The sequence below is a fragment of the Aotus nancymaae genome, unplaced genomic scaffold (genome assembly GCF_030222135.1).
Source record: "Aotus nancymaae isolate 86718 unplaced genomic scaffold, 86718_ANA_hifiasm-v0.15.2.pri h1tg000021l, whole genome shotgun sequence".
Classification (NCBI taxonomy): Eukaryota; Metazoa; Chordata; class Mammalia; order Primates; family Aotidae; genus Aotus; species Aotus nancymaae.
Genome location: NW_026988433.1, coordinates 26,713,392 through 26,729,218, shown reverse-complemented (window position 1 = coordinate 26,729,218; position 15,827 = coordinate 26,713,392). Strand labels below are relative to the sequence as shown.

General features: G+C 37.7%; 1 protein-coding gene across 3 annotated transcripts in view; it reads left to right on the top strand.

Moving 5' to 3' along the window:
- Positions 1–15,827, top strand: part of POLR3B (RNA polymerase III subunit B) — a 132,517-nt gene that overhangs the window by 51,973 nt on the left and 64,717 nt on the right. For all 3 annotated transcript variants that reach the window (XM_064379896.1, XM_064379898.1, XM_064379897.1), the window contains exons 13-15: positions 10,452–10,613; positions 13,531–13,731; positions 15,580–15,742. In XM_064379896.1, the coding sequence (XP_064235966.1) occupies positions 10,452–10,613; positions 13,531–13,731; positions 15,580–15,742 (526 nt within the window). The remainder of the gene's footprint in view (positions 1–10,451; positions 10,614–13,530; positions 13,732–15,579; positions 15,743–15,827) is intronic.

Here is a 15,827-nt window from a genome sequence, read left to right as displayed (position 1 = left end):
CTGGAGGCTCTGGCCATGTGCCTGCCTATTCACTTGGTGCAAAGCAATCCCAACACATTCCTGGACATTTTCTGTGTCATTAGATAAAGCACAGGTCCTTTTCCCAGGAGCATTCGCAGCAGACTTGAGCTTTAGATGTAGGTTTCAAAGTTTTTAAAGCATGAACTCTTAGTTGGAATCCCAATATTAAAACAGATAAAAGTTGAGCCCTTTTGGTTGAGGTGGGGCAGAAGGGCTTTTATGCCTCCTTCCCCTTCCCCTGAAACTCCCTCATGGAACTCATAAGCACAATTTCCTCTGTAGAAGGACATTTAGATTCTTTCACAGAGCCTGCAGGGTCCTTGATGATTGTGCCCCTCTGTGCCTTTCCAGCCTCATCTCATGCCAAGGTGAGCCACTTACATCTTTCCAAACATATCATAATGCTCTTCTATCACTCCATTCCTTTGAGTTATTCCTTCTACCAAAGCTGCCCCTCCCTTATATACCATTCACCATCTCTCTAAAGAGGAGCTCTTCCTTATTCATCATTTGAGCCCTTTCTGAAACTGTTACCTCCTAGGTGCAGTTAGTTGCTCTGTCTTCCTTAGGCCAGTAGCAATTTATTCAAGTCTTTATTTACATACTAAATTAACATATAATTATTTACTTCCATGCTTCTTTCCCCTTTTAGATTGTAAGCTCATTGAGGACAGGAACTATTTATATTCATCTCTTCATTTCCACATAAGTGCAGGCTGATATTTGAATAAGGAGAAATTGATCTCATGCAGGCTTGCAAACTGCATTCCAGCAAGAGACACAAGCAAGTTCACATCTTCTAAGGCAGGAATGAGTTTAGGGACTGCAGGAACTGATAGAGGGTCAGTGTGGCTGGAGTGAGGTGTCAGGGTGGTAAGAAATGACATTTGAGACCCAGGTGGAGGCTGGATTGTCTGGGGCCCTGTGTGTCATGGAAAGGAACTTGGATTTAATTCTACATGCAGTGGACCATTGAAGAGCTTTAGTCAGGGGAGTGACATGATCTTATTTTTGGTTTAGAAAGATCTGATGTGGAGATAAACAGGCCAAGAGTGGACCAGCTAAGAGCTATAGCAGTTTTCCAGATGAGAGATGGTGGGGCTGGGATGATCACAGCAGATAGTACCACAACTAAAATTTTAAAACTAGAATTGTGGAATTATAGCAATTTTAGGTTTTGGAAAAAAAAATTAGTAGTATCTGGACTACTGAGGAAGCTGTGTTTGGTTAATGGGCCACTGCTTAGTAGGTAGGTTTTTGACCACCTTCAGATTGACCACTGTGCAAGAAATTATGAGTATCCTTACCACCATCAGTCCCAATTTTTAGTATTTTTTAATTGGGAAAAATCGTGATGTTAAATGAGTCCATTAAAAAAAAGTTGATTGTTTAGAGGAATAAGGAATGGAGTAAGGAAGGGGGAAAGGAGAGCCGATCCTGTTGCTTAAAAAACTAGAATTAGAAAGAGGGTTCCCATGTGCAAGAAAACATAGCTTTCTAAACAATGTAAAGACATAAAAGGCATTGTATTGGCAAAAATGTGTAAAAACAATAGCTGCTAATTTCACACCCCATGGGATGAGGGAGCATAAATGTGCTTCAGCTTTAGATAACAGAGTTGTCTCCACTGGCCAAGCAGGTTCACAGAGCTTTCCCTCAGTCTTGCTGCCACAAGAGGGTTGGCAGGCCAGCCGCCAGTAGAGGTGTTAGCAAAACCTACCGATTTCAGGCTTAATCTTTTCACCTACCTTTTCTTTTTCGGTAATGTGTTCATTATTTGCTGAGCATTACTCTGTTCTTTGTCTGCAAATTTTTTGTTTCTAATGCAGCTTGCTTTGTATGGGTGAGATATGGAATGGCACCAAAATCCGGCACCCTGGAAAGCCAGGGATTTCCACCCTATGACAAAAGAATGCCGTCTTGACTTCAGAGATTGCCTAATCCCAGCTGTTCTGATAATGTAATTAAGGCTGCCTAATGTCTTTAATTTTGCAACCAGTTTGTGTGAAAAGGAGAATTTGGCACTCTGAAGGCTTAAACACTAAATAGCAATCTCAGGATGCCTAATTAGAATTCTCTGACATTAAGCTAATTGGTGAAACTGTATTTCAGCAGCTTAACTTCTTTATTAATTTTTTTAGCATTTTCATTGAAAATCAATTGATGAGCTGTCAGCATTTTTTCCTGAAGTATGATTTGCTCTTTACTGCTCCTGTCTTAAACAGGCTGAAAGGCCTTATATTAGCAAGGTATTGAATATTATCACCAACATTCCTTCCCTTTTAGTCATTTTACTTTTGACCTAAATAATGTGGTTTATTGTGTGGATGGCCTTGTGGTTTCTCACTGCTCTGTGAACTTAGACAGCATTTTTTCTTTTAAAGTGAAATTTTAGGAGTGGAGAAATTTAATAATGAGGCAGTATTTCTCTTGACTCTGCTCTCAGTTTTTACTTGTTTAATAGCAAGGACATTTCCTAGTGTTTGAATCAAGGGGCAACAATAAATTCATTTGGGATCCAAAAAACTTTGTCATAATTTGAGACAAAATTGTTTAAGGGACTAATTAAAATAGAGCTGAGCTTTTGTGGTTTAGGTTGAGGGCATTCGATTCTGTTCAGGATGCTTATTCAAATTCCTTTTGCCAGTTTTCACAGGAAGCTGTTGGAATGGGCTTCTTCATCCCCTCTCACCCCTCTGCACCTGCTTCCATTCCCATATTCTTTCTTTCTAAGAGTGAAACTGCTGGGTCTCACTGTAAGAAAGGATTAAGCTCTCAGAGGAGGAAGTTTTCTTTTTAGAACACTTCTGACATGGTAAATTCAAATCCAAGATCGAGGCTTTTCTATCCGCAAAGTTGGTTTTAGTAGAAAAGTGGAAGGACATGTCTTAACTATAAAGAAGGAAAAGCATGAAATCCAATTCCACTTAGGAAATTCCTTCTTTAGCACTGGCTAGAGGAGAAGATTCATTTGCTTTGAATACCTTCTTCATTCTGGTCAAAAAAAACTACCTATCAGAAACATTCAGGAATATAGTCAGTATGGAATTTGGAAAATCTTTAGCTTAAACGTATTTCACCGAACTTCAGAATTCTTTAAGAAATTAATTAGTGCAAATATACCCCCATACTACTTTAATCACAAATATATTGAGCTTTTTTATTCCACTGCAAAGAAAAAAGATGTGTACAAAGGGAAAAAAACTGATAGGATTAATTTTACAGGGGAATTTAATATTTGTAATATCTGTTATATTATTGAAGAAGTCTGCCTGCTTTTTATTTGTAGTGAGCCAGCTGTTTAGTTAGTTTTGCTTTTTTTTTTTTTTTTTTAAATGAACTTGATATAGCTGGTGTTCTGGTTTTGTGTTACTATATTACATGCTATCCCCAAATAGTGGCTTAAAACAACCACCATTTTATTCCTCACCATTTTGTGAGTCAAGAATTCAGGCAGGACTTGGCTATTTGATTCTTCTGTTTCACGTGGTGTTGATGGAGGTTTGTTGGTTGGTGTTCTGCTAGAGGATGGTGGGAAGGACTGGAAAGCTAGGCTCAGGCCTTTCCAGAGTTGTCACATCAGGTGGCTCAGGAATCCAAGAGTAAGTGTTTCCCGTAGACAAGAAAGTATGTGACCTTAATGACCTAGACTGAAAGTCACAGCATTACTTATGTTTATTCTATTGTTCAAATAGTCCCCACCCAGATGCGGGGCAGTGGGGAGGAGGAGTCGGGTGGGGGGAGGTACATGGGCCACACCTCTCAATGTTGAGTTCAGGGATCAGCCAGAGATTTGGGCAAAGTTTATATACATAATTTGGAGTTTTCTTCCTTCGGTTCTCTCCTTTATGGAATTCCCCTTTACCTTTCAGCTATTCAGATCCAGTAGTTTAGCTCTTTTTCTTCTGTTTCTTCAATCCAGTAAGATGGCAGGTCTTTCTCTGAGTTTCAGCTTCCCAATGTGGCTTGGACCCTTTTTATTAATATGGCCTACCCTTAGGTGAAAAGCCTTAAAAATGAGACGTGTACCCAGTGCCATTCATTCTCAATGCCCTGCTTTTGGACACTCCCTAGTGCCTTCAAAGAGTTTTTAAATGTTTTGTCCAGAATTTATAATTATCATCTGCTGGTGAATCTGTCTGATAGAACCTACTCTACCAGTTCAGGAAACAGAGCCATCTAGTCTGTTTTCGTGACTTACTGTTCCATCCCATTGATTTGGCTTCCATAATCACACTGGTTTCAAATATCACTGTGGCTTAATAGCATATATGGTAATTTTTAACATAAAAATTAAAATGTTATATTTATATGTTATGAAGGGTACAAATAAAATGAACACTCTTTGAGGCTACTACTCAACTTAACAACTAGAGTATTACCAATACCATTTCATTTACCTACATACCCTGTACTCCGTTCTTCAGTTTCCCCTACTATCCTGAACTTTTGTGTTTTTTAATTTCTCGATTTATATCATTTACATTTTTAATTTTAAAGTTTTAAAATTATTTATTACAGTATAAGCTTTGCTTACTTTTGAGCTTTATATAGATCCATACCATATAATTTTTCTGTAATTTTTTTCTTATTTCAACATTAAGATGTATCTATATTGTTGCATGTCACTGTAGTTTATTTTCATTTCTGTATTATAATCCATTGTGTCAAGATCTGTTACAGTATGATGAATACCACTTCATTCATTCTACTGATCAAGGACTTTGTATTGTTTCTCCCCACTTGACGTAAAAAAATAAATGGCATTCTTATTTATATCGCCTGGCTCCCATGTGCAAGAGTTTCTCTAAGGGTGATTGCGTAGTCATCAAATCAGAGTCAAGTTAAATTTTTACCTGAACTGGAGAATGTCAAACTAGTTTCCCAGGTATTTCTACATTAAGTGGTATATGAATTTTTGATGATTTTTGTCTAATAGGTGCAAAGTGTCGTCTCCTTCTGGTCTTATTTTGCATTTTCTACATTACTAATGAAGTTGAGCCCCTTCTCATGTACTTATTGATCATTCCTGTTTTCTTGAAATGTCTTTTGGGTTGTTCCCATTTTTGTTATTGATTTCAAGGAGATTTTTACATATTTTGCATCCTCATTTTTTGCTATGTATGTTGCAGATATCCTTTTCCAGTCTAAATTCTTTTTAAATAACTGTATAGTTTTTTTTTTTTTTTTTTTGAGACACAGTCTTGCTCTGTCATCCAGGCTGGAATGCAGTGGCATGATCTCTGCTCACCGCAACCTCCGCCTCACAGGTTCAAGTGATCCTTCTGCCTGAGCCTCCCAAGTAGCTGGGATTTCAGGCGTACACCACCACACCCAGCTGATTTTTATATTTTCAGTGGAGATGGCGTTTCACTGTGTTGGCCAGGCTGGTCTCAAACTTCTGACCTCAAGTGATCTACCCACCTCGGCCTCCAGAAGTTCTAGTTTTATAGTTGTGAGCCACCACCCCTGGCCAACTTTGTAGTATTTTTCAGTGCTAATTTGTGCTATTAGTTGCAGTCATTTGTCAACTTATCTTCCTTTTAATAGTTCTTGATAAAGTTTGGAGCTGTGTCCCCACCGAAATCTCATGTTGAAATGTGATCCCCGATGCTGGAAGTGGGGCCTGGTGGGAGGCAATTGGATCATGAGGGGGTAGTTTTTAATGGTGTAGCACCATCCTCCTAGTGCTGATTCTCTTGATAGAGTTCTCATGAGATCTGATTGTTTAAAAATGTGTAGCATCTCCCCGTCTCTCTCTTCTTCCTGCTCTGGCCATATAAGACATGCTTGCTTTCCCCTTCACCTTCTGCCATGATTGTAAGTTTCCTGAGGCCTCCCCAGAAACTGAGTGGATGGCCAGCATCATGCTTCCTGTACAGCCTGTGGAACCATGAACCAGTTAAACCTCTTTTCTTTATAAATTACACAGTCTCAGTTATTTATTTATAGCAATGCAAGAACAGACTAATACAGTGCTCTTTATTTTTTAAACTTGTGTCTTTAGTATTTGTTCTTTTGTTCAAGTGGAATGAAGTAAGGAATCCAATTTCATTTGTTTCAAAAATGAATAACTGGTTGGCCCAGCTCCATTTATTGTATAGTCTTTCATTTCCTTCCTCACTGTTCCAAAATGCATCTCTTATCATATAACAAGTTTTATTATATGTGTGGATCTTTTCTGGACTTTTTGATATATCCATTGGCCAGCTTGTCTATTAGTATTCATTAGTACCATTACCGTTTTTAGGAGCGTCCTGGCTATTTCAGGGTCTTAGCTTTTACATATAAATTTTAGAATTATTTTGTCAATTTTCATCAAAATAAATCTTCTTGGGATTTTGATTTGCATTGCATCAGAACTGTAGATCAATTTGGAGAAGATTCGTAATCTTAAAATGTAGACTTTTTATCCATGAATATTTTATTTTCATTTATTTTGATTTTCTTTGATGTTTTTCAGCAAAGATTTATAATTTTATTCATGAAGGTCTTGCACCTCTTTCAGATTTACTTCTTGCACCTCTTTCAGATTTACTTCTAAGTTTTTTACTTCTAAGTTTTTTTGTTTTTTTTTTTTTTTTGAGACGGAGTTTCGCTCTTGTTACCCAGGCTGGAGTGCAATGGCGCGATCTCGGCTCACCGCAACCTCCGCCTCCTGGGTTCAGGCAATTCTCCTGCCTCAGCCTCCTGAGTAGCTGGGATTACAGGCACGCGCCACCGTGCCCAGCTAATTTTTTTTGTATTTTTAGTAGAAACGGGGTTTCACCATATTGACCAGGATGGTCTCGATCTCCTGACCTCGTGATCCACCCGCCTCGGCCTCCCAAAGTGCTGGGATTACAGGCGTGAGCCACCGCGCCCGGCCCTACTTCTAAGTTTTTTATCAGTAGATAACAGTTTAATCTTGTTTCATCTGTACCTTCCTCAACTCTTTCCTACTCCCCTTCTTCCCCAAATTGGGTTGTTTAAATAAATTCTAACTGTCAAATCATTTCATTATCTCAGATGTCAAATCACATTCTGTATATACTTAAAAATATATCTCTAAAAGACATGACTTTAAAAAAATTATAATAGATAGATAAGATAAGTAGGCATTTATTATAGGAATTGGCACATGTGATTATGGAGACAGAGAAGTCCCACAATATGCTGTCTGCACGCTGGACAACCAGAGAAGCTGGGTGGTATAATTTAGTCCAGGTCCAAAGGCCTGAAAGCCAGGGAGGTGATGGTGTTAACTCTCAGACTGAGGCTGAATGCCTGAGAACCTAGAGTTCTGATGTCCAAGGGCAGGAGAAGATTAGTGTCTCAGCTCCAGAAGAGAGTAAATTTGCCTTTCCTCTGATTTTTTGTTGTATCTGAGTCCTCAAAAGATTGGATGATGCGGGCTCACATTGGGTGAGGGAGGGTCTTCCTTACTCAGTCCACTGATTGAAATGTCAATCTCTTCCAGAAACATCCTCAGAGACACACCTAGAAATAATGCTTTACTAACCTTCTGGGCATTCCTTAACCCAGTCAAGTTGACACCTAAAATTATCACATATCCTCATGGTGTCTTTTTTGAGACAGAGTCTTGCTTCATTGCCTAGGCTGGAGTGCAGTGGCGTGCTCTTGGCTCACTGCAACCTCTGCCTCCCAGGTTCAGGTGATTCTTCTACCTCAGCCTCCTGAGTAGCTGGGATTACAGGTATGCACCACCACACCCAGCTAATTTTTGTATTTTTAGTATAGACGGGGTTTCACCATGTTGGTCAGGCTGGTCTCAAATTCCTGACCTTGTGATCTGCCCGCCTTGGGCTCCCAAAGTGCTAGAATTACAGGCGTGAGCCACCACTCCTGGCCCTCATGGTGTCTCTCAACATGTATATACTCCTTTCTCTCCTAAATTTCTTATAAACCAGGAGTTAAATCTAGAAGATAGAAGCTATTCTGTTTTTGGTTTGGTTTGGTTTTGGACTAAACACTTAATGGGTAGTGGGGGTATATCCTATCCTGTATGTCTGGTTTTATCCACTTTTTGTGCCATTGAACTTGATCATTGGGTTTAGGTGTTCGGGTCCCTGACTCATCCACTATAAAGTTCCCCATCAACTTTTCTCCTGATAGTTTTGTTTAGCATCTGATGATCATTTCCTTTATTCATTATCTCATTAGGGCATGCAAAATAGTGATAACATTTTCATCCTGGCACATTTGTTAGCTGGAATTTTTAAATGAAGAGTACTTTCATTGTCATCTCTTTGGTTACCCTGAAACATAATTTACATGGGAAAGGCAAGATAAATGCTTGCTAGACTTTTTTTAAGCCTGTTTGCAGAATAATAATTTAGTTCTCTAATTTCCTACAGAAGTGAATAGTGAAGATTTTTTTCTGAGTATTATTATAAACTTAGGAATTTTAACACTTTTACTAAAGTTTTAGAATTAGCTTCTCCATTTTCACAAATAATAAAAGCCTGCAAGCTTTTTCATTGAGATTGCATTTGAATTTATAGGTCAACATGGGGAGAACTGATATCTAAATAATATTTAGCTTTTCAATCCATGAACATCTCTCTCCTATTAAAGTTTTCTTGAATTTGTTTTGGTTATTTTCAGTTGCTTTGTCTTTATTGGCCTTGCATCTTACAAATTTGCTAAACACATATACTATTTCTATTAAGGTTTTTTTCTTAGATTCTTTTGGATTTTCTATGTGGATGAACATATTATCTGCAAGTAAAGATAGTTTTATTCCTTCTTTCCCAATATTTATATGTTTTATTTCTTTATCTTGTCCTGTGGAACTGAATGGCACCTCCAATACAGTGTTGAATAGGAGTGGTGAGAATGGGCAGTCATTTCTTTTTCCCCCATTTTCTAAAGGAAAGCTTTCAGTTTCCTGCCCCTTCCCTGCGGTATCTGGCCCCTGCTGTGTATCAGTGCAGGATCTTTGCCCAACAAGTTTTCCTGCTCCTCCCCTAGGGTAAGATGCTTCCGCCTTCTCTTCCCTCTGGCATTGCACCTTTTCCTGGAATCAGAGGGTTTGCTGGCCTTCTTCCAGGGGTAGACTGTTGTTGCTTGTTACTGTAGGTGCAGAGCTTGTGGGGAGAGCAGGGAGGATTTGGGACAGAGTTTTTGCCTCTGTCTCTCTCTGAGAACAGGTTATTTTTGTCTCCTGGGACTTTGCTAGGCAGGAGGATGTCATGCCCCTTCCCAGGGACTTAGGTGTTACTTCCTATGCAAGAAAGCCCAGAGAAATAGGTAGGGTTTTATTGCCTGTGTTCCAGCAAAGGGGTCCCTCTCAGGTCTTCTGCCTCACTGCAGCCTTTCATGAGCACTCCACAGAGAGGAACTTGTGAGTGGGTGTGGACACTTCCTGTGCCTGGGCTTCAGAAGAATTCTGAACTTGTGTGGCAGTCCACATTTGGCCTTTAAGAAGTCCTTAAAATTTTAGCTGATTCCTTCTTTTACACTATATTGCATCCTAACTTTTCTTTAAAGTTTAACCACTTAATTGTCCCTTCCTAAGCAATATAATATAGTTGTGCTGGGTTTTGAACTTTATATAAATGGAATCATGTCATATATATGTTGTTTTATGTCTGATTTCTTTTGCTGAGTATTTGTTTTTAATACTCAGCCATGATTTTGTGGTTATTTTTTGTTCATTTTCATTGTTTCATAGTGTTTCATTGTATAAGTATACCAGAGCTTGTCTACATATTGTTTGTATGGTTTCCAGATTTTAACTGCTACAAATAGCTAGTAGAAGCATCTTGAGTGCCCTCCTCCTGCCCACAGCACTGGCATCTCCTGGGAGCTGATTAGACATTCACATTTGTGGGCACTACCTTAGACCTACTGAGATAGAAATTGTAAGAGTAGGGCCTGCATTTTGTGTTTTAATCCCCTAGAGTGATTACTGCAAATGCTAAAGTTTGAGAACCACTCCTATAGTAGGTATACCTAGGAGAGGAACTGTTGGGGCATAGGGATGGGTAGATAGTGGCAAACTGTTTCCTAAGTGATTGTACTAATTTACATCTTTACCAATGATACAGGAAACATCTTGGGTATCTTCAGAGTTTTTAATGGTAATTCTTCTCCCCACATCCTTTTTAGTTTTAATGTATAACTTTATCTGTAAAATTAAAAATGAGGTCATTGGTCAATGAAATCTGAAAGTCTAGGAGTGGTCTAGATGAAATGTCTTTGAATGTAGTGATATCATCATCTTTGCTTTTGTTTAAATACCTAGCACAGTGTTAAGCACGTAGAAAATTATGTACATATCTATTAAACTGAATTTGAAAATACCTATTTTTTCTGTTTTAAGCGGTTTCTCCATCTTATCTTTTTAAACTCTTAAGACCTGAAGTTTATTAAAATAATGTAGCAATGCTTTTTGAAAAATCACCATATACCTTTTATTTTTTTAGCTTTTATCTCTTCTTTTTGAAGACTTGTTCAAAAAATTTAATTCTGAAATGAAAAAGATTGCCGACCAGGTGATTCCTAAGCAAAGAGCAGCCCAGTTTGATGTTGTCAAGCACATGCGCCAAGACCAGATCACCAATGGCATGGTGAACGCTATTTCTACTGTAAGTCTTCAGTCACTCTTTCGGCATTTTGTAATTTACTTGTAAATCTGTTCAGTGGAATGGAAACTTAAAGCACTTTGAGAATCCAGGTGAAATATATATATTAAAAGGAATGTTTACAAAGCACAAATTTCTACTTTGAAAGAAAGTCTGAAGTGTCATCAATAGGAATTTTGTTATTTATAACTTTCCTGCGAAATTATAGTTTCTGTTATATGAGGCAGTAAGAAAATAGATACTGATGCATAGCGGAAAATTTAACTGTTAATAACCATTCTTTTAAAGAATACTTTCCTATTTTTCTTCTGTAGTAAAATTGACACATTTCAGGCAGGTTTATGAATTAGCAACCTTTTGTCCAAAATAATACAAAATGTTTCATTTCACAGGAGTTTTATATTCTTCAAAGACCTATCAGCTGTTCCTCACATAAGCAATGAATTCAGTTATGAATGAATTCAGCTCTCGGCAGCTGCTGTGTAGTCAGGGTCTCAGGCTATTCATAAAAGGTTATCAGATGGGTTTTTGCTCCCTTTCTTAAAGCATGACAACTATAGGTCTATCTGATGAAGTCTGGTTCATGTTTTGTATACCAGACATAAAATTAGTTTTATGGATGAGCTTTTGCCCCAACAAAGCATGGTATAATCTACCATGTTGATTCCCTTAATGATGAAAGAATTATTGCAGACTTGCTTCAATACTTGACTTTGGAACTTTATAGTAGGTCTTAGTGGCCCTTGCAATGACAGCTACATCTAAATTTGAGGTGAACCAGGCCTTTGTCCCTATTTAGGCACATGAACTCTGGTGGTCTGAACTTGTCTGAGGTGGATCCCTGAATATTTGAAGAGAATCCTCCAAAGAGTGCTTGAACACACTTCTCTTAGAATTACTTTTTCTTGCTTCTTCACCCATGATTTTCAGGTCAAAAGAGCTATTTTAAGTAGTTCTTTTTCCCCTAAATGAAACTGCTTTACCTCCCTAACAGAACTGCTTATTACAAAAATCAGTAGCAGGCCTAGTTACAGGTGTGCCCCACTCTAGGCAACAGAAAAAGATCAACCTTTAAAATTCTAAGTTGCTATTAGCAGAATGCTTTTACCAAATACATTTTTCCCAAAGGACCAGTTTTAGACCTCTTGTCTGTTTCTCGTCTCTCCCTTTTGTAATACTCCTGCAGAATACAAGAACAAATTCTCTTGCCGAACATCTTGGCTTTACTCCCATCTACTTGCTACTTGCCAACAGCTGCTGCCTTATTTTAGCTGTGTGCTGAATACTTATTTACCTTATTTACTCTTACTCTCTGGGCATAAGTCAGTTTACTAGATTCATTCTCCCTCTGAGGATAAAAGGAGTTAATGAAATAAGTAATAATATGAGAGGTTAATTTGTGGGATATATAAGGTTGCTCTGTTTCTTTGCCTTATAATAGAGTTTCTTAGAGCTTAGCTCTTTTCCACATTTCAGAAACTTAAGGTTCCAAAGTGATCGATCTTTACTGTAATAGTGAGCAAACTTTAATTTGTGAGGGAGCTCCCCCAAAGTTACATATTTTAATGCAAACAGATCACCTAATCTTTTCCTGAAACCCTAGCAATTTTTCTGCTACAAGGGTTTTTAACCTGGAATCCACCAGAGTCCAAAATGAATATTAAATTTTTGTTCTTGTTTCTATGTGTATTTTTCTCAAGAGAACATTCCTAGCTTTTATTGGGTCCCCTGAGGAGGAATGAAGAACCATGGCAGGTGCAGTTTTTCTTTTTGGAATTAGAAAACTTGAGTCAACAATTTTGTTCACATATTATTGTCTGCTTTGCTTTTTTTTTTTTTTCTGCGACAGGGTCTTACTCCCAGGCTGGAGTACAGTGGTGCAATCTCAGCTCCCTGCAGCTTCTGCCTGCCTTTTGGGCTCAATTGATCCTCCCACCTCAGCCTCCCAAGTAGCTGGGAACACAGACATGTGCCATCACACCCAGCTAGTTTTTGTATTCTTAGTAGAGACAAGGTTTTGTCACATTGGCAGGCTAATCTCAAACTCCTGACCTCAAGTGATCTGCCTACCTTGGCCTCCCAAAGTGCTGGGATTGTAGGTGTGAGCCACCACACCCAACCTGCGTTGCTTTTTTGATGAGTACTGTTTTCTACTATTAATTCATGTTACTACGAATTTAAATTTGAAAAATTTTTGACCTTAATCTTTAAGATCTCCTTGAGAATATTTTCAGTATATACAATTAATACAATTATAAAATAATATACTTAATATAACGTTTAATGCATAAGAAGATAAAGTAAATTTAACGTTCAGGATTTATTTCATATGAATCTATTGTACTAATGATACAGTGGCCACAGAGAATATATATTTCTTAATATGGATATGTATACTATTTTTAGATTGCTTAAACCTTGATTAGGAAGCCTTCAGTTTGTTCATTATCCCAAATAAGTGGTATCAGAGTTATTTTTCTGTTGCTACATTTTGCTGTTCTTAAGACCAACTTTGGAAAACATCCAAATGATCGCACATTCCAACATGAAGTGATCTCTTTGTTGCTGGTATTTTATCAGTTAGTTTATGACTTCCCATTGAAATCTCTGGTTGAACTGGCTTTTCCGTATAGAATTAGTTCCTCAGAAGGTGACTGCTTTGATATGGTAAGGTTGATGCATCAAACACTTCTGAGATGGTTGCTAGACATAGTAATGTTCAATATCTTCCTAGAAAACCCCAGTGAGTGACTTGACTAAGTTTTCATTTTAATTGTGACGCTTTGATTTCTGAATATGTGTCATGGCTCTAATTTTGAAAGCATGAAGTTCCTATAATGAACTTATTGGAGTTACTGCACAGTATCAGACAATATAGGACTGGGTTAGGAATAGCCTTGTATCTTTCATCTCCCTACAGGGAAATTGGTCTCTAAAGAGATTTAAAATGGACCGCCAGGGTGTGACCCAAGTGCTGTCTCGCTTGTCATATATATCTGCACTGGGCATGATGACAAGAATCTCTTCCCAGTTTGAAAAAACAAGAAAAGTGAGTGGTCCTCGCTCCCTCCAGCCATCTCAGTGGGGAATGCTCTGTCCTTCGGACACTCCTGAAGGAGAGGTAAGGAATCTGAGGAGTCTTGATGCTGTGTCAGAGACAATACCTATGTCTGTGCATAGTGTGGGGTGGCGGTGGTCTGTTTCTGTTCCCATCTCCCAGGCCATATCCTTTCTTTGGTCTGCCATTTATCTGGCAAAGAAATATTGACATGCTTGGAAGACTACATTAGTATCATTCTAAAACTAGGACCTGCAGAAGCATTTGATTCAGTAAGTTAGCTAAAAGTAATACAGTCCATGTTTCTCTTGCTAAGTTTAGTTTATCCCAAAATTAAACCATGCACAGAAGGGATAAGAATGTGAAGGCAGATTGAAAGACCTATCATCTCTCATGCTCATGAGAGGCTCTTTTTGAGCAGCTCCTTATTGTCCTTAGGTGGGCTCAGTCACAGCCAATTAGGAGTATACAGTCCATTACCTAATGTGAATTCTAACTCACTTATATTGGAAACACAAGCAATTGCCTAAACACCAAGCCAGGGAGTTTACGTTGGTTTACTTCTATACCACCTGCTACTCTCTGTGTCATGGTCCTTTCTCCTTTGTGTTAACATTGTTAGTTTCACTTGATTCTATTCCTTCTAAATTATAAAATCTGGAGGAAGGGAGGTTCACCATTGTATCTCAAGCTCCTAACACAGAGGCTTGGTTAGAGTAGAGGCCCTATGAATATATGCTGAATTAATAAGTTAAGTTATGACAAGTAAAAGATGTAGGTTCCAAAGTATAGGGATTTGTTATTATTTGGAAGAGATGAAAATAGGAGTCTGTGTAGAGTTGTGGTTTTTATAAATTATTCTTCTAATTTATCTTAAAACATATGGAAATTGACACTAAATTATGCAGTTTGTCAAATTTTTTATAATTTATATATCTTGAACTTTGAAACATTTCATTTCCCAGAAATTGTTTCAGCTAACTTCAGTAAAGTAGCTATTTTGTGCATTACTGCAGCAGATGATTTTAAGACTTGAAGATACAATCTTACAAATCATCTGTCTTTAAGTATTGTTTTCTATTCACTATATTCTGTCCTTGTTGGTATTTTTGTTTTAGAACTTTGCCGGGGTGTATAGACATTTAAAACCATTTATTTCCTTTTCATTTTGAAATAATTTTAGATGTACAAAAAACTTACAAAACTAGTACAAAGATTTTCCACAATACTTCATCTAGATTCCCAACTGTGAACATTTTACATAACCATAACACTGTTATCAACCTCATGATATTGAACAATACTGCAATCTATGGATCTTATTCAGATTTTGCCAGTTGTTCCACTGTTGTCTTTTTTCTGGTGCAGAATCACACATTGTTTTTAGGTGTCATGTCTCCTTGTCTCTTTTAATCTGAATGTATTTTTCAGTCTTTCTTTATTTACCTTTCATGACCAAGAAACTTTAGGATACTGACCAGTTATTTTATACAGTCTCTCATTTCAGGCCAGAAGTTTTATATTTTTATGTAGCTGCATTTATTAATGTTTTCCTTTACTTATTTTATACAATGTCATAATGACTGTAATGTTCCATTGTCTAGGAGTGATTGTTAATATAATCAACTTGTTGGGCACATATGATGCCGTCAGCATTTATAATTACAAATAGTACTGTGCTGAGCATTTCTGTAGCTAAATCTATTTTATATCCTTGCTTGTTATGAAGATAAATTCCTCTGAGTTAAAGGATATATAGTTTTTAAAGGCATTTGTGTGAATCACTAAAGTGTCCCCTAGAAAGTTGTACCATTTTGCATTGCTGCCAGAAAAGTAGTGAGCTATTTTCAAATAGCTGTACTTTGTATTACTAATGTTCATTCTTAGAAATGACTATCTTTTGTTTTTTAGGCATGTGGCTTAGTTAAAAACTTGGCCCTTATGACACACATCACAACTGATATGGAAGATGGACCCATTGTTAAATTAGCCAGTAACTTGGGAGTAGAAGATGTGAATTTATTATGTGGGGAAGAGCTCTCTTACCCAAATGTGTTTCTTGTCTTTCTTAATGGTGGGTATATTATAGAGACATGTTGATCCTGGATAGTCTGTAAAGAGGGGGAGGGAATACATTATTATCCTGACATTTAAAGCAC